This window comes from Sus scrofa, chromosome 6 (genome assembly GCF_000003025.6).
Source record: "Sus scrofa isolate TJ Tabasco breed Duroc chromosome 6, Sscrofa11.1, whole genome shotgun sequence".
NCBI lineage: Eukaryota > Metazoa > Chordata > Mammalia > Artiodactyla > Suidae > Sus > Sus scrofa.
The window spans coordinates 103,803,108-103,826,047 of NC_010448.4; the positions used below are offsets into that span (position 1 = coordinate 103,803,108).

General features: G+C 38.1%; 1 protein-coding gene across 3 annotated transcripts in view; it reads right to left on the reverse strand.

The window, feature by feature from the left end:
• The window catches only part of SMCHD1 (structural maintenance of chromosomes flexible hinge domain containing 1), a 176,326-nt gene continuing 160,010 nt past the window's right edge, over positions 6,625-22,940 (reverse strand). For all 3 annotated transcript variants that reach the window (XR_002345042.1, XM_021096138.1, XM_021096137.1), the window contains 3 exons: positions 18,085-18,243; positions 17,687-17,789; positions 6,625-7,693 (listed from right to left, as the gene is read on the reverse strand). Coding sequence is in view for 2 of the 3 variants with exons in the window: in XM_021096138.1 (XP_020951797.1) it covers positions 7,669-7,693; positions 17,687-17,789; positions 18,085-18,243 (287 nt within the window). In the remaining variant the exon portion in view is untranslated. The remainder of the gene's footprint in view (positions 7,694-17,686; positions 17,790-18,084; positions 18,244-22,940) is intronic.

Consider the following 22,940-nt stretch of genomic DNA (forward strand, 5'->3'; position numbering starts at 1 on the left):
TAAGGGCACTTAATCTCATTCATGGGGGCTCACCCCTAATCACCTAATGACCTAGTCATCTCCCAAACGTCCCACCTCCAAACGCTCTCACCTTTGTGAACAGGTTTCAACACCTTCCTTGCCTCTTCCAGAGTCTAGTTCCTGGGTTTGTAGATGCATTATTTGTAGTCACATGGCCATCTTTTCCCTGTGTATCTTCACATTATCTTCTGTTAGTGTCTTGTGTATTTGTCCCTTTTCATAAGAACATCAGTTACAGTGGGTTAGAGCCCACCCACCTTAATGATTACCTCTCTAAAAACCCTACGTCCAAACGAGGTTAAATTCTGAGGTATTAGAGCTTGAACTTCAGGATCTTTAGGGGGCATACAATTCAATCCATAAAGATAACTCTGTATCATCTGCTATGCTTCACACCCCCGCCCCAAGCGACCACTAATCCACTTTTTGTTTCTATAGATTTCTCCATTCTATATGAGTGGAATCATATAGTATATGGTCTTCTGTGACTGGCTTTTTTCACTTAATGTTTTCATAGTTCATTCATGTTGTATTATGTATTGGTAGATTCTTCCTTTTTAGGGCCAGTTAACATTTCTCTGTGGATATTAAAAACTTTGTTCATTCCGTGATGGACATCTTTTAGTTATTGAGTAATGCTGTTACAACATTCATGTGCAAGCTTCGGGGTGGACAAATGCTTTCATTGCTCTTGGGTACAAGCCCAGGAATGGAATTACTGGGTCATACAGTAATACTGATTAATCATTTGAGAAACTATTTGATTCAGTTTGTTCTGCAAAGTGGCCAGATCACTTTACATTCCCATCACTAATCATGAGGATTCTAGTTTCTACACACCCTTGACAAAATTTGCTGTTATCTGACTTTTCCACAATAGCCATCCTAGTAGATATGAAGTGGTATCTCATAGTGGTTTTGTGTTTCCATGACGAATAATGAGGTTGAGAATCTTATTGATGTGCTTGTAAAGCATTTGTGTATCTTCCTTGGAGAAGCGACTATTCATCCTTTGGCCATTTTTAAATTGGGTTATTTATATTTATATTATTCAGTTAAGGGCTCTTTATATATTTTAGATTTGTCTCATCAGGTATATGATTTGCAAATATTTTTTCCCATTCTGCTGGTTATTTCTTTTTGTCTTTTTTTTTTTTGTTGTTGTTGTTGCTATTTCTTGGGCCGCTCCCGCGGCATATGGAGGTTCCCAGGCTAGGGGTTGAATCGGAGCTGTAGCCACCGGCCTACGCCAGAGCCACAGCAACGCGGGATCCGAGCCGCGTCTGCAACTTACACCACAGCTCACGGCAACGCCGGATCGTCAACCCACTGAGCAAGGGCAGGGACCGAACCCGCAACCTCATGGTTCCTAGTCGGATTCGTTAACCACTGCGCCACGACGGGAACTCCCTGGTTATTTCTTTTTGATAGTATGCTTTGAAGCAAAACTGTCTTTTTTTTTTTTTTTTTTCTTTTTCGGGCCATACCCACGGCATATGGAAGTTCCCAGGCTAGAGGTTGAATCAGGGCCTGGGTGAAAGGAGAGACTCCTCACCTCTTGATCACACTGACCTGGGACTCGACTTTAGCAAAAGACAGGTGTGGGCAGCATAAGAAACCACTGGTCTTGCTCCACCTGGAAAGAAAGCCCTCTGGCTGGGAGATGGAGGGACAGGGAGCGCAGAGTTCTTTGCTGCAGCGGTCTGGACTGGGGTCTCTGCTTTGTTGAGCTGGGAGGTGGGAGGAATCAGGTTTGTCTCAAATTGCCACAGATTCTCAACTTTCCTAAGGAATTTTCATAATTTTCTTGACTAGATGTTTCTTCATTTACTGTTTTTTTTCTTAGGACCATTCCCAAATGTTTTAAATATTTTAAAAATCTTCTCTTGAAGTATATAGTTTATAATGTTAACTTTTGCTGTACAAGAAAGTGATTCAGCTATAGATGTACACATATCCATTCTTTCTCAGATTTTCTCCCCACATAGGTTATCACAGAATATCAAGTAGAGTTCCCTGTGCACTATAACAGGTCTTCACTGATCATTCGTTCTATACACAATGGTGCACATATGCCAGTCTTAGGGGTTACCAAGGGGGAAAGGTGATGGGGAAGGATGGATTGGGGGTCTGGGATTAAATGGTTACTTTTGATATTATTTTTCAGTTACTAGGGAGCAGACTCAGTGGAGCTCCTCGGGTTGCCATGGCAAGTCGATCTCCCTCCATATTTTTTTTTTTTTGTCTTTTGTCTTTTTAGGACCACACCTACGGCATACGGAGGTTCCCAGGCTAGGGGTCTAATCAGAGATGTTGCTGCTGGCCTATGCCAGAGCCACAACAATGCCAGATCTGAGCCGTGCCTGCGACCTACACCACGGCTCATGGCAACGCTGGATCCTTAACCCACTGAGGGAAGCCAGGGATTGAACCTGCAACCTCATGGTTCCTAGTCAGATTCGTTTCCGCTAAGCTACTATGGGAACTCCCCTCCATGTTTATCCTTAAGGCATAGCTTTGATTAGGACTGTTGAAAAACTTGTAGTTACTTATACTTGTTCAGTATTTCCTTAAAAGACCAAAGCTTTAGAATCTGCTTCCAACTTAGATCTAATTTTATTTCCCATTGCATTTGAGTCAGACCTCTTTTTTGTCTCATTGTCTTTACTTCAAGTTTGTGTGTGTTTTTTCTCTTTACAGCTGTACCTGTGGCATATGGACATTCCTGGGCTAGGGGTCGAATTGGAGCTGCAGCTGAGGCCTATGCCACAGCAATGCCACATGCGAGTCACATCTGCAACCTGTGCAGTAGCTTGCAGCAATATTGGATCCTTAACGTACTGGGAGAGGCCAGGGATTGAAGCTACATCCTCACGGACACTATCTTGGGTTCTTATCCCAACTGCAACTCCATAGTGTTCTTTCTACATGGAATAACTCTTGCCACCCTCCTCAACTTGCAGCATACATAAACCCTACATATCCATCAAGGCCCAGTTTCAGTGTCACATGCTTCATGATCTCTCTTCAATTCATATTTACCTCTCATGAAATTTAGTTATAATGTCTGTCCATGTAACAGTCTAACAAAGGGAACTAAGTGACATCTATTGGAAACTCACCAAATGCAAGATGCTATGGTACTCATTCAACTCTCATTTGATTACCAAACAACCCTACAGAAAAGATATAACCATCCTCATCTTAAAGATGAAGAAAACTGAGAGACACAGAGAGGCTAAATAATTTGTCCTAGTCACAAAGTTGGTAAGTGTTAAAGCCCAGATTAGCTAGGGCAGAGCTTATATAATGCTTCTTCACCTCCAGGATCAAACATGTGAAAAGAATACATTTAGGAGTTCCTACTGTGGCACAGCATATTAAGGATCCAGCATTGTCTTCGCAATGGCTCGGGTTCGATCCGCTGCCTGGCACAGTGAGTTAAAGATCTGGCATTGCGGAGGAGTTCCCGTTGTGGCTCAGTGGTTAACGAATCCGACTAGGAACCATGAGGTTGCGCGTTCGGTCCCTGCCCTTGCTCAGTGGGTTAAGGATCCGGTGTTGCCGTGAGCTGTGGTGTAGGTTGCAGACGCGGCTCGGATCCCGCGTTGCTGTGGCTCTGGCTTAGGCTGGTGGCTACAGCTCTGATTCAACCCCTAGCCTGGGAACCTCCATATGCCGCGGGAGCGGCCCAAAGAAACAGCAAAAAGACAAAACAAACAAACAAACAAACAAACAAACAAACAAACAAACAAAAGATCTGGCATTGCTACAGCTGTGGTGTAGGTCAAAGTAAAATTTCCACATGCCATGAGTATGGCAAAAACAAAACAAAACAACAACAAAAAAAACCCCACATGTAAATGTTTTATGCAGCATTGGTAGATATTATCTCCTTCCACATGGCAGACATACTGGTTTGCAAATAGCAGATATATGTATTTGCTAAACTAATGAATTTATGGATGTTCCAATAAAGCCATTCTGTATTTCAAAGAACTAAGACCAACTACTTTTTAATTTTTCATTTTGAAGCATCCCAATAATATTTATAAACATCTTATGAAATTGACATTGTATTCTAACCAATAGAATAATCTAAATTCTACCATAAAAACATCAGGCAATTAGCACATGAACACTTAACACACATGTAGCTAAAGCTCAATATGTTATTACTTTTAAACGCATTTGATAGGTTTTTTTTTTTTTAAGATTCTTTGACTTTTCATTAATATTTACTATGCGGATCATGGTTGAACTGCCAGCAGGTCTTCATATAAGAAATTCACTTAGCAAAACTACTGAGGAAGAGAAATATGCAATATGTTTAATAAATCAAGACAAAATTCTAGTCTAGAAAGCCATGGGAATAAATTTTCCACTAAACATGGTAGTTATTTATCAATATATCACAGAACTTATATCTGAGTGAAACCTGAAGACATACAAAATAAAAGATCCCTTTTTTGTTTTTTTTTCCCGCTTTTTTTTAGAGCCGCACCCACAGCATATGGAGGTTCCCAGGCTAGGGGTGGAATCAGACCTACAGCTGCTGGCCTACACCAGAACTACAGCAACGCCAGATCCGAGATGAGTTTGCAGCCTACACCACAGCTCCTTAACCCACTGAGCGAGGCCAGGGATCAAACCTGAAACCTCATGGTTCCTAGTCGGATGTGTTTCCGCTGCACCATGACAGGAACTCCTGAAAGTAAAAGATCCTGCTAACTTTTAAATATTAGCCTATAACTTCTAGTGCAACATTACAATTCTGTTCTATTCTGGTTTTTGTTCTTGCTATTTTAAAGAATAAAAATGAATTCCAATTACATTTTAACTACTACATCTAATATAAACTTCAAATCTTTAACAGTGGACTATTAAGTAAATAGATTAAGGTAGTTAATTTTTTTTTCCTTTTTTCTTTTTATGGTCACACTTGCAGCATATGGGAGTTCCTGGACTAGGAGTCGAATCAGAGCTGCAGTTGCAGGCCTACACCACCGGATCTGGGCTGCATCTGGACCTATGCCTCACATGGAGGCAACACTGGATTCTTAACCTGAGGCCAGGGATTGAGCCTATATTCTCAGAGAGATAGCGTTGGGTTCTCAACCCGCTGAGCCACAATGGGAACTCCTAGATACATAATTCTTTATTTCCACTAAAATAAAAAGACAGAAAACCAAAACACTATGTTCCATTTCCATCAATTTAGAAAGAAGTTAAGAATAAGGAGAAGCACAAGTGAAAAAGATGGATGTAAGCAAAATCTATTAGTAAGATTTAAATACAGGAGTTCTCTGGTGGCCTAGACTAGGTTAAGGATCTGGCGTTGTCACTGGCTGCGGCTTGGGTCACTGCTGTGGTGAAGATTTGATCCCTGGCCCAAGAACTTTTGTATGCTGTGGGCACAGGCAAAAAAAAAAAAAGATTCAAATACAGTACTCCATAAAGATATAACTATATTTTTCTAATCCATGTTATTTGTTACTAGAGCATGGTCTAAAGAATCAGAATACTAGAAATTTATTTTATATTATCAGACATTATTTTGTTTTGAAATTAGTCTTCCTAACATAAAACAATTTAACTGATGTCTGTTTATACCATGGATTGCTTGTCGCTTGGGATAAATGATTCTTTAAAACACCAATTTGATCTCTCTCCAAAAGAGAATTTTATTTTTATGGTCACATTCATGGCAATATGGAAGTTCCCGGGCCAGAGACTGAATCCGAGCTACAGCTGTGACTTACACCAGAGCTGCAGCAATGCCAGATCCTTTAACCCACTGTGCCAGGCTGGGGATCAAACCTGTGCATCTGCAGTGACCTGAGCTGCAGCAGTCAAATTCTTAACACACTGCACTCCAGCAGTAACTCCAAAGTAATTTTAAATAGTGAAGTATTTTTAGATATTTGATTTATTGATGAATTCATAAATGAAATAACTGTTTGCATGAGGCCTGATTTAGAGAAGCTTTACTTTATATTTAAGAAATTAATATTTAAGGGCCAAGTGTTCTACCACGAATTTTAATGCTACTACCTGTCCCTTAAATCTAAACATACATGTGCTAAAAAGTAGCAACCTCTTTTTGAAGTCAAAATGGTTACTATGTGTTCAAAAATCATGCAAAATATTACTTAAATTAACTTGTATAAAAATTAATTTATAAATTACATAACCGTGAAGAGATCATGAAAATGCTTATTAGCAGATACACCTGAAAAGACATTTTGACAGTAGAAAAATGATACAAATTAAAACATTTTAAAAAATGTTATTTAAAAATTATATACTAAAAATACTAATTCTACCCATTGCATAATGACTGGCAGTAACCAAACGATAACCTCGAAAATTTTAAAAACTCACAAGATTAAACTTTTATCTCTTTGGTACTAATATTTAACAATTAATAAGTAGTAGTTTCATTTAAAAGGAATCCAACCTTTCTTTTAGCTAGCTCTATTATTATGATTTTGTTTCTTCAGCAAAACAGTTAAATGCTGTCCAATTATAAAGACAGGTTAACATCATAATAGTTTTTACCAAGTTTCCATGGAGCTCTAAATTTTAAAAACGGAAAACATATTTATTCAACAGGGAAGAAACCATTCTCTTTATTAACCTCACTGTATATTCAGAAAGGATTAAAAAACACACACTTTTCCTGGGACACAAAACTGTACCAAAAGTATTTCCTTACAAAATAACTTCACAGACCAATAGTCCTGGACTTACACAAAGACATATATTGACATACATTAATGTGAATTAATACACAATTCCAATGTTCTTGCAGCAATTTTCTAGCATATCCTATTCCATTAATGAGGGAGTGTACAACTTCTTTAACCCTTTAAAAATAGTAATAATAAAAAATTACAAAATAATGTAAATGGAGAATTAAGGCTGAGACTATATAATCTAGTATTAATAAGGTCAAACAATACTTATAAAATTGATACTGCTGCATATTACATATATATACATGTATATACAGGATAAGTCTTAAGAAATTTAAAATGCTACTGCTGTCACAAGTTCACCCAACCAATTTAATGTTTTCCCCTGTATCTCAACATCTGAATTCTCAGATACTTGTGTTTTTTTCTATTTTTACTCTGAATTCTTGAGTTTCCTCACATATTTACAGTTAAATATCTAACCTCTAGAACCTTCCTTAGACAAAACAGACAAAACAATTTTGTTAAATAAACTCACACAAAAGTAATAAAAAGTTTGCTTTCAAGAAATAGTTCTAGCATATTCATGATAATCATACTGAAAAATAGTACATACACTTTTCTTCAGGATTAATAAAATCTCTGTGCCAGTTTTGCAGTCACTACTGTAGTTGCATATGTTCCTGACACATCTGCAAGATGATGATGGCAACCAAAGGGCATGATGATTGGAAGAAGTCTAGTAAATTCATATTGTCCAGTAAGAGTCACAAAACTGAATGGCTGCTTCCAGCCCTCAGCCGGAGAGACATGAAAAAGCACTCCCAGATTCTTGTATCGTCCCAGAAATATTCAGTCTGTAAGTCACCCTCTTAGTCTTCTGAAACAGAGCTGCAAAAGGTAGGGTATTTCTTAGTGGGCCCAATGGCCCCCTCTTCTCTGTCACTTCTCACACATCTGTTTTGGTTATAATCCTGATCAAAGCGGAAAAAAAAAAACAAAAAACAAAAAACAAAAAAACATAGTGAGTTTTATGTGCCAAAGTTTTCCTTTCCTTAACTCTCCCATCAGAACTGGATGGCTAAATATCCAATGGAACTATGCTCTAGTAATTATAGTAATTCTTGGTACAAACTTAATTAAATCTGTATATACAATCACTTCTTTCACATGTACGCAACAAACAAAGACCTAAAATAAAAGCAGTAGTTAAAACACACAGAGGAAGGGGTCATTTGTGGCAGAGTTCTTTGGAATAGTCTGTCTCAGACTCAAATTCTGAAAATTTTTGCTTACTTTTTCCCCTTTCCTAAAATGAAACTACCATTTTAAAAATTAAGAATTAGGAGTCCTCATTGTGGCTCAGTGGGTTAAGAACGTGACTAGTATTCATGAGGATTCAGGTTCAATCCCTGGCTTTGCTCAGTGGGTTAAGGATCTGGCATTGCTGTGAGCTGTGGTGTAGGTCACAGATATGGCTTGGATCTGGCGTTGCTATGGCTATGGTGTGGGCTGGCAGCTACAGCCTGGGAACTTCTTTTGGCTGAGGGTGTGGCATTAAAAAAAAAAAAAGAATTATAATGTTTATTAGAGAAAAGTGACAAAAGAAAGACAAGCAACAGGAAAAAATTTAAAAGTACCCACTGCACGGCAAAGGAAACTCTAAACAAAATGAAAAGATAACCCACGGAATGGGAGAAAATCTTTGCAAATGAATCAACTGACAAGGAATTAATCTCCAAAATTTATAAACACCTCCTACTGTTCAATACCAAAAAAACAAACCCCATCAAAAAAATGGGCATAAGATCTAAACAGACAATTCTCCAAAGAAGATATACAGATGGCCAAAAAACACATGAAAAGATGTTCAACATCACATCATTAGAGAAATGCAAATCAAAACCACCATGAGGTACCACCTTACACCACTCAGAATGGCCATCATCCAAAAGTCTACCAACAATAAGTGCTGGAGCAGGTGTGGAGAAAAAGGAACCCTGTTACACTATTGGTGGGATTGTAAATTGGTGCAACCATTGTGGAAAACAGTATGGAGATTCTTCAGAAAACTAAAAATAGAATGACCATTTGATCCACCAATTCCACTCCTGGGCATCTATCCAGAGAAAACCATGACTTGAAAAGACACATGTACTCTGATGTTCATTGCAGCACTACTTGCAACAGCCAAGACGTGGAAACAACCTAAATGTCCATCGACAGAGGAGTGGATCAAGATGTAGTACATGGAGTTCCCACCATGGTGCAGCAGAAGCCATTCCGACTAGGAACCATGAGGTTGTGGGTTCAATCCCTGGCCTCACTCAGTGGGTTAAGGATCCAGCATTGCCATGAGCTATGGTGTAGGTCGCAGATGCGGCTAGGATCCTGCATTGCTGTGGCTGTGGGGTAGGCCAGCGGCTACAGCTCCGATTGGACCCCTAGCCTAGGAACCTTATATGCCGTGGGTGTGGCCCTAAAAGGAGCAAAAAAGGCCCCCCCCCCAAAAGAAGTGGTACATATACACAATGGAATGTTACTCAACCATTAAAAGGAACAAAATAACAGCATTTTTACCAACATGGATGGACCTAGAAATTATCATGCTAAGTGAAGTCAATCAGACAATGAGACACCAACATCAAATGCTACCACTGACATGTGGAATCTGAAAAAAGGACAGAACGAACTTCTTTGCAGAACAGATACTGACTCACAGACTGAAAAACTTAAGGTTTCCAAAGGAGACAGTTTGGGGGGTGGGGGGATGCGCTGGGGGTGTGGGATGGAAATACTATAAAACTGAATTGTGATGATCATTGTACAACTATAAATATAATAAATTCATTGAGTAATAAAATATAATACATATTTGAAAATAAAACAATAAAAGTTCTATTAAAAATAATAAAAAAATTTAAATTACCCATAATTTCATTCATGTAGAGATGAACATAATGAACATATTAGCATATGTCTGTGCAGGTATTTTCTTATTCAGATATATCTACATTATTTTTTAATCATTTTCAAATAGAAGGTATTTTTGATAAAGAGCTAATCTGTAATCTTTATGAGTAGGATATGAGTTAGAAAATCGAAGCCTTTTTTGAAGAAAATGAGTATACTACATAGTATATAGCATATACTGCATAGTATAAGCATATTTTTGTTTAAAAATCCACATTGTCCCACATTTAACATAGTTGAAATCCACCTTATGATGTCATGGGTTAATCTGCAGTGTTTGTTTTTTCTTCCTTTTTTTTTTTTTTCGGCTGTGCCTAAGGGATGCGAAAGTTCCCAGGCCAGGGATGCTGCCTACATGTGCCACAGTAGTGACCAGAGCCACAGCAGTAAAAACATCAGATCCCTAACTTGCTGCACGACAAGGGAACTCCTGCAGTATTTTCTTTTAATGTTTCATGAAGTGATGGTGTTTGTTGTAACTACTAACTTCTTAGAGTTGATGAAATATGCTATGTAATCCCTATAAAAAGCTACTAACATTAGGAGTTCCTGTTGTGGCTCAGTGGTAATGAACTCGACTAGTATCCATGAGGGCACAGGTTCAACCCTGGGCCTCAGTCATTGGGTTAAGGATCTGGCGTTGCCATAAGCTGTGGTGTACCTATCAGATGCAGCTTGGATCTGGCATTGCTGTGGCTGTGGTATAGGCCGGCAGCTGTAGCTCCGATTCAACCCCTAGCCTGGGAACTTCCATATGCTATGGATGTGGCCCTAAAAAGATTAAAAAAAAAAAAGCTAACATTAAATACATAAATCAATAACACAGACACAAATGTAAACAATAAAACATAAACACATATTACGTTGCTATTTCCTACTGAATTTGTTTCCAATTGTACAGATGAAATATATCACGGATTTAATACTGTTAAGATACTTCAGGGCATGACAGTGGCTCTTTAGTCTTGGCACCCTTGGCAGCATTCTTTTTCGCCCATGCGTGTAAACAGTTAATCATCATAAGAAAACCACATGCCTCAGATGGGACCTGAATCTACAATTTTCCAACTGAAACTATACAACTCATCTTAGGACTTAATTAATGAAGCTCAGGTTCTTTATGTCTTGGTAAAGAAGGAATTCAGTGAGAAGCCAAGTGATAGTGCTGTTTAAAGGAGGAGGAGGGGACAAGATAGAAGAGTAGGACTTAAGCACACCTCCTCTCATGAAACACCAAAACGACAAGTAACTGCTGAGCAACCACAGACAAAAAAGACGAACCTACCAAAAAAGCTACTTTTACATCCAAAGACAAGGAAGAAGCCACAATGAGATGGTAGAGGACACTTTCCTGATATAACAAATCCCATACCCACTGGGTGGGTGACCTACCAAATGGAAAATAACTGTATCTCAGAGGTTCTCTCACAAGAATTCTGAGCCCTGTGTTGGGCTCCCCTGCCTGAAGGTCTGGCATTGGTAGGAGGAGCCCCCAGAGCATTTGGCTTTGAAAGCCAGCAAGGCTTGGGTGGCGGGAGTTCCACAGAACTGGAGGACACAGAAACTCCACTTTTGGAAGGCACGCATAAGATTTCATGTGCACTGGGACCCAGAACAAAGCAGTGACTCCACAGAAGTCTGGGCCAGACCTACTGGTGGGTCCTGGAGATTCTGATGGGGAGGCAGAGGCCCCAGGAAATACTTATCAGCATGAGCTCTCTGAGATCTGGCCCCACCCAAAAGCCTGCAGGGCAAACACAACCTCACCCATCAGCAGACAGGATATCCTGAGCCCACAGCTGCCTCTAAATACACCCCTTGACATGGCCCTGCCCACCAGGGGGAAAAGACCCGGCTCCACCCACCAGTAGGCTGGCACCAGTCCCTTCCACCAGGAAGCCTACCTAAGCCCCTGGACCAACGTCACCCACCAGAGGGCAGACACCAGAAGCAAGAAGAACTATGGTCCTGTAGCCTGCTGAAAGGAGACCATAAACACAGAAAGTTAACAGAATAAAATGGCAGAGAAATATGTTCCAGATGAAGGAACAAGATAAAACCCTGGAAGAACCACTAAGTAAAGTGGAGACAGGCGATTTACCTAAAAGAGAACTCAGAGTAATGATAGTAAAGATGATCCAAGATCTCGGAAGAAGAATGGAAGCACAGACCAAGAAGATTCAAGAAATGTTTAACAAAGAGCTAGAAGATTTAAAGAACAGAGATGAACATTACAATAGCTGAAATGAAAACTACAACAGAAGGAATCAATACATGAGGTAGAAGAATGAATAAATGAGCTGGAAGACAGATTGGTGGAAACCACTGCTGTGGAACAGAGTAAAGAAAAAAGAGTGAAAAGAAACAATGACAGGAGTTCCCACAGTGGCACAATGGAAACGAATCCAACTAGGAACCATGAGATTGGGGGCTCGATCCCTCTTAAAAATATTGTAAGAGATAATAGCCTAAAACTTCCCTAACATGGGGAAAGAAACACTCAAGTTTATGAAGTACAAAGAGTTCCATACAGGATAAAGCCAAGGAAGAACATGCTGAGACACATATTAATCAAGATACTTTAATTTCAAGCGCTCTGATATATATATATTTTTATGCTCACACCCAAGGCATATGGAAGTTTCTGGGACAGGGACTGAAATCTGAGTTGCAGTTGCAACCTATGCTGAGCTGTGGCAACATGGGATCCTTTAACCCACTGCACTGGGCTGGGGATTGAACCAACGCCTCCACAGCGACCCAAGCCACTTCAGCTGGATTCTTAACCCATGGTGCCATGGCAGGAACTCCTCTAACATTTTTTTTTTGGAGGGGGGGGGTTTAGGGCCACACCCACGGCATATGGAGGTTCCTAGGATCTGGGCCAAATTGGAGCTACAGCTGCCAGCCTACACCACAGCCACCACAACACTGGATCCGAGCCACGTCTGCAACCTACATCACAGCTCATGGCAATGCCAGATCTTTAACCCACTGAGCGAGGCCAGGGATTGAACCTATATCCTCATGAATGCTAGTCAGATTGCCTTCCACTGAGCCATGATAGGAACTCCCAACATTTTTGATATAGTGTGATTTATGGAGAATAGGCAAAGACTGGGGGTGAGGAATTACTAATTAAACAATTATTTAAACTGGAGAGCTAGCTGGCTACTCGTCCTAGATACAGCACTAGACAAACCTCTAGGGTGCAACCAACCACACCAGAAGCCAATATACCAACATCTAATTAACTAGTTACTATCACTGTCTAACTTCCTGGTGGCAGCTTGAATACCTGGAAAAAGGGAACAAAACCCTCAAAATTTTGGGTTGAAAAATTTGGTACATTTTAGACTAGGCTTCCTTACCTTGTCCATTTTGCTCCCATCCCTCCTGTTCTGGGCTGGATTTCTCTGAGTACACGGTCCTCTAGGGTTCTACTAGGCTACAGTCTCTTGACTACTCCCAGTGCCTCCTCCTTTAGTATATTTTAGCCTTGTTTCTGTCCTATAATCCCAATCCTATAATCTCAATCAAATCTGAAGGCAGAGGAAGACATTTTCAGACATGCAAGGGCTCCAGTTTATTTCTATACACTTTTCATGAGGAAGTTATAAGAGAAAGAGAGAAGAGGAATCCAGGAAACAGAAGACTGAACCCACGAAAGCAGCCATGGAGGACCCAGGAGGCCTACACAGTTATTAGTTACTAAAGTAGGAGGAAGAACACATGATCATGATACGCAGAGAAAGAAAAAAGGAAATTAGAAACTCCAGAAAAGTAAACAGCATCCAAGAAATACTCTAAGTAAGAAGTGGATTAAAATTTAACATGATTTTAACAACTGATCCTGTATGGAAGATATATTTGACTTTGAAGTTTGGAACACTGACCGGTAGCCTAAGTAAGGGTCATGACATTAGAACCTTACAGAGAAGGAACTGTAATCCTACCACACAACCTTGCCTATACTAAATATTTACAGAGTCACAATAACACGTTGTCACTTCCTACATTTGAAAAAAAGCATGGAAGGACTTGGTTGATGGTTGCAGGAGAGAAACATAAAGAAATAATCACAATAAAGGGAAAGTTCTAAAATAATTCAGAACAATTCAGTCCACAAGTAATTATGTGGACCAACACAAGACAGACCTCTAGGCTGAGGTGTTGAGTGGGCTGTACTGCTGGAAAGCTGATTAAGACAAGACAGATATAGATGCATTAAAAAAAAATAGAGGCAACAACAGAATAACTAAAACAGATAAAACAAAGGTTGCCTCTGGGGAACGGGACAGGGTAATGATGAATAGAAACAAGATTTCATCATTAATAAGCTCTTTCAATACCTGTGCTGTCCAATCTGGTAGCCACTAGCCACGTATGGCTCCAGAGCACTTGCAATGTAGCTAGTCCTAATAGAGACTTGTTGTCTTCTGAACTTGAAGACTTTGTATGAAAAAAAGAATTTAAAATAGCTTATTAATAATTTCTATACTATTTAAGTATGTTGCAATAATATTTTGTATGCTCTGTTCAATATAGTATACAATTAATGTTAATCTGTTTCTTTTCAATATGGCTTCTAGAAAATTCTAAATTACATGTGTGATTCATATTATATAGTATAACACTAACTCTATCCCATTTGACTTATACAAATGGTATGAACAAAGAAACTTTAGCCCACACCACCCCTGAATTCCTACAAAATCTTAATTAACAAGATTCAAACCAATGCTATCATTTGTGTTTCTATAGTAACTGTAAGGTCCTAGGCTAATTCAGTGCTAAGGCTGCAGTGTAGCCTCAAGAATATATAACTTTCATCCAGAACTGCTTGGTAGGAATTCCCTCACTTGGTCTTTCATAAAATGGAAAAATACTCATTTTTTCATAAAACACTTCTTTAAAAATTACGGCAAACCTACAGAAAGGCAGGAGAAATAATATAATAAATTCCTATTTCAAGTTTCATTAATAACATTTTGCCCAATCTTGCTTTGATATGCTCTCATTTATTTCTTCCTATATTGTTTTAGTGTTTATATCCCAGACATCATTTTATTTAACTGATACATATATCAGTGAAAAATTTTAGTTGTATATTTTACTGTAAATACCATGATGCTGTTACACACAAAATTCATAATCCCTTAATATATCTAATATCCAACTGATCTAAAAATTTCTCCAAATTTTTCATAGTTGTCGTTATAAAGATTCAAATCCAGACCCAAACAAGGTTGACAATTTACATTGGATTGTTACATATTTCAATCACTTTTATTCTATAACAAAGAGTCTATCCTTCTTCCTATGCTTTTACGTCACTGATTTATTAACAAAATCAGTCATTTGTTCTGTACAATGTTCTTTTCTTTTTTATTCATTTATTTTTATTTTTAGGGCTGCACCTGCAGCATATGGAAGGTCCCAGACTAGGGTCAAATCAGGAACTACAGCTGCCAGCCTATGCCACAGCCACAGCAATTCAGGAGCCAAGTCTGTGACCTACACCACAGCTCACGGCAACGCCGGATCCTTAACTCACTGAGGAGGCCAAGGATGGAATCCACAACCTCATGGTTACTAGATGGATTCATTTCCACTGCGCCACAACAGGAACTCCCAATATTCTATTCTTAACATGCTAGATTTGGCTAGTTGGTTCCTGGTGGCATGATTAACTTGTTTCTAAATTCCCCTTATTTTCTATACCCTTGTAAGCTAAATTGAGTCCTTTCCAAATTCATGGAAGATTTAAGCTCTAGTACCTTAAGGCATCTACTGTTAACAATGAATTAACTTCCTTCCTATGCAGCTAGACTATTACCTGCTATGAACCATTTGAACAAAACAGTCACCCAGTTTTCTGAAGTACTTAATTTCTCCACAGAATACCAGCTGAAAAGGCTGCCTGGAACCTTCATTCAGTGAATCACATAATAGCAAATGTCCTGCCCACCGCTCCCTTCCCTTATAAAATCAGTTCAGGAGTGTCAGTCTGATCTTTCAATTATTATCAAGTTTCCCTCTCAACTTTTAACCTAATCACTTGGGTATCCATTGATTATTATTGCCTAAATGTATTATTTTATTAGGAGTGGCAAAACAGTGATGTTTCAATTTATCATCTTCTTATGCCTTTTTTTAAGATTTTAATTTTTTCCAATATAGTTGATTTACAATACTTTATTTCTATATAAAGAAGTTCCATAAAGAACGTTCTCCAATTATTTGGTTACCCTGAAATTTCATATAAAAAAGAACAAACATTTTTTTCCATATGAATACATCAACTTTTAGAGTAATGAGCTGGCATCCTTGCAATGATGATCAGTGAGGATTTTTTTTTTTGCATCATTTTGAACTCATGATTTATAAAACTCTATGGGAGTTCCCACTGTGGCACAGTGGGAAGAAATCCGACTAGTATTCATGAAGATGTGGGTTCGACCCCTGGCCTTGCTCAGTGGGTCAGGGATCTGGTATTGCCATAGGTTGCAGACATGGCTCCAATCTGGAGTTGCTGTGTGGTGTGGTGTAGATCAGCAGCTGCAGCTCTGATTTGACTGTGAGCCTGGGAACTTCCATATGCCCGAGGGTGCAGCCCTAAAAAGCCAAAAAAAAAAAAAAAAAAAATTTATTTGCAAGAATCCAAATCCATTGCAAATATTCTTTATGGTGCTAAACTGCCTCAATACACTTTCAATGTATTGAACTTAAGAGTTTCCAAATACTGCATGCCCATAATAGACACAACATTCATATGCCCATATAGTGGCAATACCTCCCTTACTGATGAGTACTGTAATCTTATAATCTCATCATTTCAGTAGCTCTCCTTCCTAATTTACTTCAAAGGCAGATTCCAAAGAGCATGTACTCTAGAGGTATCAATGGACTTAGAACATAAAGAATTTTATCTCACAATTTTCTTGCAACATATTATTTGAGAGGATCATAATCTGGCTTCCGCTTACCTGTCCAAACACATCTTGGGACCCTCTCCCTCTTGCCCACTATACCTTAGCCTCACAAGCATCTTGTCAGTTTCTCAAATAGGCCAAGCGTATTTTCTCAGAGCTTTCATACCTATTTTCCTTCTGAATGAAACCAATTCCTATATGGATGGCTTATTCTTGTCCTTCAGTTCTTGCTAAAATGCATCTTTCCTGACAACCAATATTGTTTTCCTGTTATTTTATATCACTTCATCCTTTTTTCTTTGATAAAACTTAACATTATTCTACATATTTACATATGGAAAAAAGGTCTACTTTACTGAATTGTCTTTCCACACAGGATTGTGGTGCTCTCATGTGGCAAAACTATGTCACTTTAACTCAGGCAGCATCATACAGTAGAAAATGGTTACTGAATAAATGCAGAATATGTACATGGTTAGGGTACAGAGTACCAATTCTAAACACCACAGTCCCAAAGGAGTCCTCACAGGTCAATATGAGGAATTTACTGAGGCAGAGTCTATATTTGAACCTATGAAATAATGTACAAAAACCCCTAATACTATAGTATCCTTCTGTGGGATGGCCTTACTAATATCTAATCTAAAATGAATAATTTTTTCATTGAGTTAGGACTGCAGATGGGCTTGTTGGCTTTTTGGTGAGCTATATACGTGGTATCTATTTCCAAACCAAGTATTAAAAGCAATTTTTAAATGAGTAATGTACAAATGATTTTGCTTATCCTATGCTTACACTGACCCCATAAAGCAAAACGCAGTGTATTTGAAAGTTTCCAAATAATTTGCAAAAATCACTTAGAAAACTGAAGTATCCTAGAAGAATACAATGATTTTGCCTATTTTCATCATCCATCACTTAGTTCAGTTAAAAAAAAATGCAAATTAATTCTGGTTCAAGAGGCAAAATAAGAAATAAACTCATGCTATTTTAAAGTATGATGAGCCAAGAGCTCTGATGAACTAACCAATAGTAACTTCCAGTTCATAAGAGACTCACCTATTCTGTCTTGTAGTTTCTCTTCTCATTCTTTTAGGAGGAACTGGACAATCTGTCATTGGATGACGCAGTGAGTCATTACATTTACGTGTGGGAGTCATACCTGTAAAGACAGAAAAACGCAGAAAATTACCTTGAAAAAGACTGAAGTTATTATAAGCAATAAAAACAAATATCTTAATTTATACAAGAATAATTAATAATAATTAATAAGTAATTTACTTCTTACAAGTCCTGCAAAAAAACAGTTTACAACCACTCATCAGTTCACTTGGAGGTCAAGAGCGCTGATTTCAGTTCTGCATCACTGACATTCTTCCTTCTTGGAGCTGAACACCCCCTAATCATATGTACTATCTTCATGCAGAGAAAGCAGATGTTAATAAAATGTACAATACCTAGCTTTTGCTCTATCAGTTTCAGATTTTTCTCTTGTTCATCAAGTTCTTGTTTTTTCTTCTTCATATCAGGAGTGTGAAGGTACTCTAACTCCCCTTTAAGTTCCTTGTTTACAGTGCCCAACCTGCACACGGCAGTGCGATACTGCTGGAGAAGATCTGCCAAGAAACCAAGACATCTGATTAAAACTACTGATAGCATATCAAAGCAGTGTTTTAAGAAAGAAGAATTAGCAACACTGGGTGTTGTGTTACAGTGGGAACTACTTTTAATATTCAATGTAAAAAAAGAAATGAAAAAGCACAGTTTAGACCCCAGAACAAACTGGTGCTTGTTAAATTTTCATTTTCTTCAGTTGTTTATTTAATACATTTATTTCTGTCATGAAAAGAGTTTTCTATATACAAGCACTCTGTGAATTAAATCACTTTCTCAGCATTCACATTCTGTTTGATATTTAAAACTCAATCTAATACCACACAAATCTGTGACGGAGCAAGACTGCTTTAAATGTAGTATTATTAGAAAATTACTGCTTCCAATAGACATAACCATTAAACACAGCTTTCAAAAAAGTACTCTTGATACTTAATTTTCAAAAATATTTTTATTAAATTGTTTAAAAATATACTACGTTTTTCAAGTTTAAGTCTATTTATTGTCTGTATGATTTACTAGACACTAAAAATTAAATACATTTGACTATACTTTAGTCTAGGGGTCAAACTATAGTCCATGGTCCAAGAATGGTTTATATAGTTTTAAATGATTATATTATATTTGTCTTTTGTTTTGTTTTGTTTTGTTTTGTTTTTGCTATTTCTTGGGCTGCTCTTGCGGCATATGGAGGTCCCCAGGCTAGGGGTCCAACTGGAGCTGTAGCCACCGGCCTATGCCAGAGCCACAGCAACTTGGGATCCAAGCCGTGTCTGCAACCTACACCATAGCTCATGGCAACGCCAGATCGTTAACACACTGAGCAAGGGCAGGGACCGAACCCACAACCTCATGGTTTCTAGTCGGATTCCTTAACCACTGTGCCACGACGGGAACTCCCTTAAATGATTATATTATAAATGGTTATATAAATATGTTCATTACATTCTTGATTTTTGTCTCATGGCTCACAGAGCCTACAACACTTATTATTGGGCCCTTCCTCTAGTCACTCAAAGATAATTAATATTCATAGGAATGAGCATACAAATGACCAAACATTTAATAAATATATACAGTGATTTACATAAAAAACTGGAAGAAATTATTTGAGTCAGTATACATTAGATATAAGATGAGCTTTTCAATAGTTTAAGGGTCAAGAACAGTATTAGAAAAATTATGCAGCATTCTGGGGATGAGTGAGCAAGCACACACATCTGCGAAGGCTTATGAACATATTCATATATTCAAATACAAATTCTATATAAGTGTAACAGAGTGATGACAAGGTCCTTATGTTTCTTTATTCTTTATGATTTGTTGGAAACTCTAAGGTATCCAAAAAAGGTCTGGTGTTCTGATTTGACAGTCCTCATTTCATATTAAAGTTGTTTTTCGTGTGTATAAAATAACTCTTATTTTGTATATAACTGAGTTACAAAATTATGTTTAGACTGATGTCAGGGATGCTGCCTAATTCAGAAGACAACATACAAAACTGAAATTCTACTTAGTTTAATAAGTTAGTTATGAGGTGCCTTTTCCTTTTTAAATATTCAAGAAATTAGTATATTTAAAAGCTTTAACATTAGTCAACTTGTTATATATAAACTGAAAGATGGACTATTAAATACTTCTCACTAAATGGAGCATTAATAAGTTCTTATTTTATGAATAAGATGGACAGAAGCAACTTAATATGCCTTATCAAGCTCCAATTTTTTGTATATGAAACATTAACTTCTATTTACCAATGGTGTCTATAAATTTTCTAACTCATAAAATTATGCCAAACAGAAAAATTAAAAATTCATATTCAGTTCAGTTTATAAATAATTTTAGAGCTTTTATATGTTGTCTGAAATTTTCAATTATCTAGGGAAAAAACTAGTAACACTTTACTTTGAAAATAGCAAAATATTTTACAATAAAAAAATCAGTTCATATAAAGGAAAAAAGCTTTTATAAGAAATTAAACTTTCAATTACAACATCTTAATTTCTGTATGCTACATTAAAAAAGACAGATTATTTCAATGTATCCAGGGGAAAGATACAAAGCTACCAAAAATACAAAAGAATTGAAAGTACCAACATATGAAGGGCTGTTATTAGCTAAGTATTTAAGGTTGCTCAGAAGGCAGAAGAAACTTTTCTTGCCACAGGAAGATCTAAGCAGTTAGATGGGCAGATCAACTTAACTAAACAACATTTAGGTCTCTTCAAATTTGTGTTCTACATAATTCTAAGAACTTTATTGGCAAAAGGTGATAAATACTTGTGACCAGGAAAAAATAAGGTAACATTTACTAGAACCTCTGCTCTGATTTGTTTTTTTGTTTGTTTTTTTTTTTTTTTTTTTTGTCTTTTTGCCATTTCTTGGGCTGCTCCCTCGGCATATGGAGGTTCCCAGGATAGGGGTCGAATCGAAGCTGTAGCCGCCGGCCTACGCCAGAGCCACAGCAACGCGGGATCCGAGCTTCGTCTGCGACCTACACCACAGCTTACGGCAACGCCGGATCGTTAACCTACTGAGCAAGAACCCACAACCTCAAGGTTCCTAGTCGGATTCGTTAATCACTGCGCCACGACGGGAACTCCTCTGATTTTGTTCTAAAATCATCCACTAGGGGAGAACAGGAGGAAGGCAAGCTGAGAGGGGGTGGGTACAAATGAAATAAGGGTAGATAGGTGACAGGTCCATGGGAATTCATTATTCTGCTCTATTTATTTCCAACATAAAACAAAACAGAACAAAACATCCTTATCCTGAAAACCATAGAACCTAATTAATCTTAGTCACTACCTCCCAAAATATTAAGAATGTTTTACTTACAACAAAACAACTCAAATGAACTATAGTAATTGAAAGGTTAAGTATTAGAATCAATATATTAAGCATAATATAATAAAGTATAAATAATGTCTAGGCTGGCACGTATTTGGAAAATATGAAGGTAATAAAAGTTAATAAGTGATGATGTCACAGTTATAAACTATGTATTGATCACTTATTGGTAATTTAAAATGCCTTTTCTCTCCTCAGTTGCTATTAACAACTCTCCTTTCCTGGGCACATATCCTGGCTTCTGCAATATCCACAGTTATTTTCTTTTAATAGTTAAGAAAAGGTACTTCTACTTATATGCTCTCTACAGAAAACTCCAGTATAGAAAAGTAGGTTGAGAAAAAAACAGTATGTCTATCATCTCACTTTTTTCTTTTCATTCCACAAGTTTGCAAATTTAACTTTTAACATGTGATATTTTTATTTATATTTCTTATCCAATTCCAATTCATATATATATATTTTAGGGCCACACCCACACCACATGGAAGTTCTCAGGCTAGGGGTTGAATCGGAGTTGCAGCTGCCAGCCTACACCACGGCCACAGCAACTTGGATCCGAGCCCCGTCTGTGACCTACAACACAGTTCACAACAACAGATCTTTAACCTACTGATCGAGGTGAGAGATCAAACCCACGTCCTCATGGATACTAGTCAGATAGGTTACTGCTGAGCCACAACGGGAACTCTCCAATATTGTAAAACACATTTCCCAGATTATAAATTCAATTGATGCATTTAACGTTTCTAATGTTTGCTTTAAAAACAAAGCTGTAATGGAAGTTCCTATGCAGGTTAAGGATCCAGTATTGCTGTGGCTGTGGTGCATGTTGCAATTGCAATGGGGGTTCGATCCCTGGCCCAGGAAAGTCCACGTGCCGTTGGGTGTGGCTGACAAAATGAAACAAAAAAAAAAACCAAAGCTGTAATACTTATCTGAGTAAGAAAAAAAATCCTGGGACCTCCTCGTGGCTCAGCAGAAACTAATCTGACTGGTTTCCCTGAGGACGCAGGTGTGATCCCTGGTCTCGCTGAGGGGATTAAGGATCTGGCATTGCTGTGAGCTGTGGTGTAGGTCGTAGATGTGGCTTGAATCCCGAGCGGCTGTGGCTGTGGCATAGGCCGGTGGCTACAGCTCTGATTCAACCCCTAGCCTGGGAACCTCCATGTGCCACAAGTGCAGCCCTAAAAAGATAAAAAAAAAGAAAAAAAAAATCCTGTCTGTATTCAGAATTGTTTATTTAGGGGTGTTGCCACTGCGGCTCAGTGGGTTAAAGACCTGATGTAGTATCCATAATGATGCAGGTTCGATCCTTGGCCTTGCTCAGTGGGTTAAGGACCTGGTGTTGCCACAAGCCATGTCATAGGTGCAGATGTGGCTTGGATCCAATGTTGCTGTGGCTGTGGCATAGGCCTGCAGCTGCAGCTCCAATTCAACCCCTAGCCTGGGAACTTCCCTATGCTGCAGGTGCAGCCATAAAGACTGAAAAAACAATAACAAAAAAGAATTGTTTATTTAGGCATGTTTCCTAGAAGATCAATTACTGGTTCAAAGAATGTGAGTATTAAAAACAATTAGTAAAATTTTCTGACTATAAAAGTAACACATGTTGTTCACCGAGACAGTTCTGGAAAAATATTTAGAAAAAAATAACAGGAAAATCATCTCAATGATGTAATTCAGAAAAAGACATTTTTCTTTCTACTCTTTTGGGTCACTATTCAAATGAATATATACATTGTCCTTAACTTGAGAAAGTTATCTAATCTTTTTTTTTCTTTTTAGGGCCTCACCCATGGCATATAGAAGTTCCCAGGTGAGAGGTTGCATGGAAGCTACAACTGCC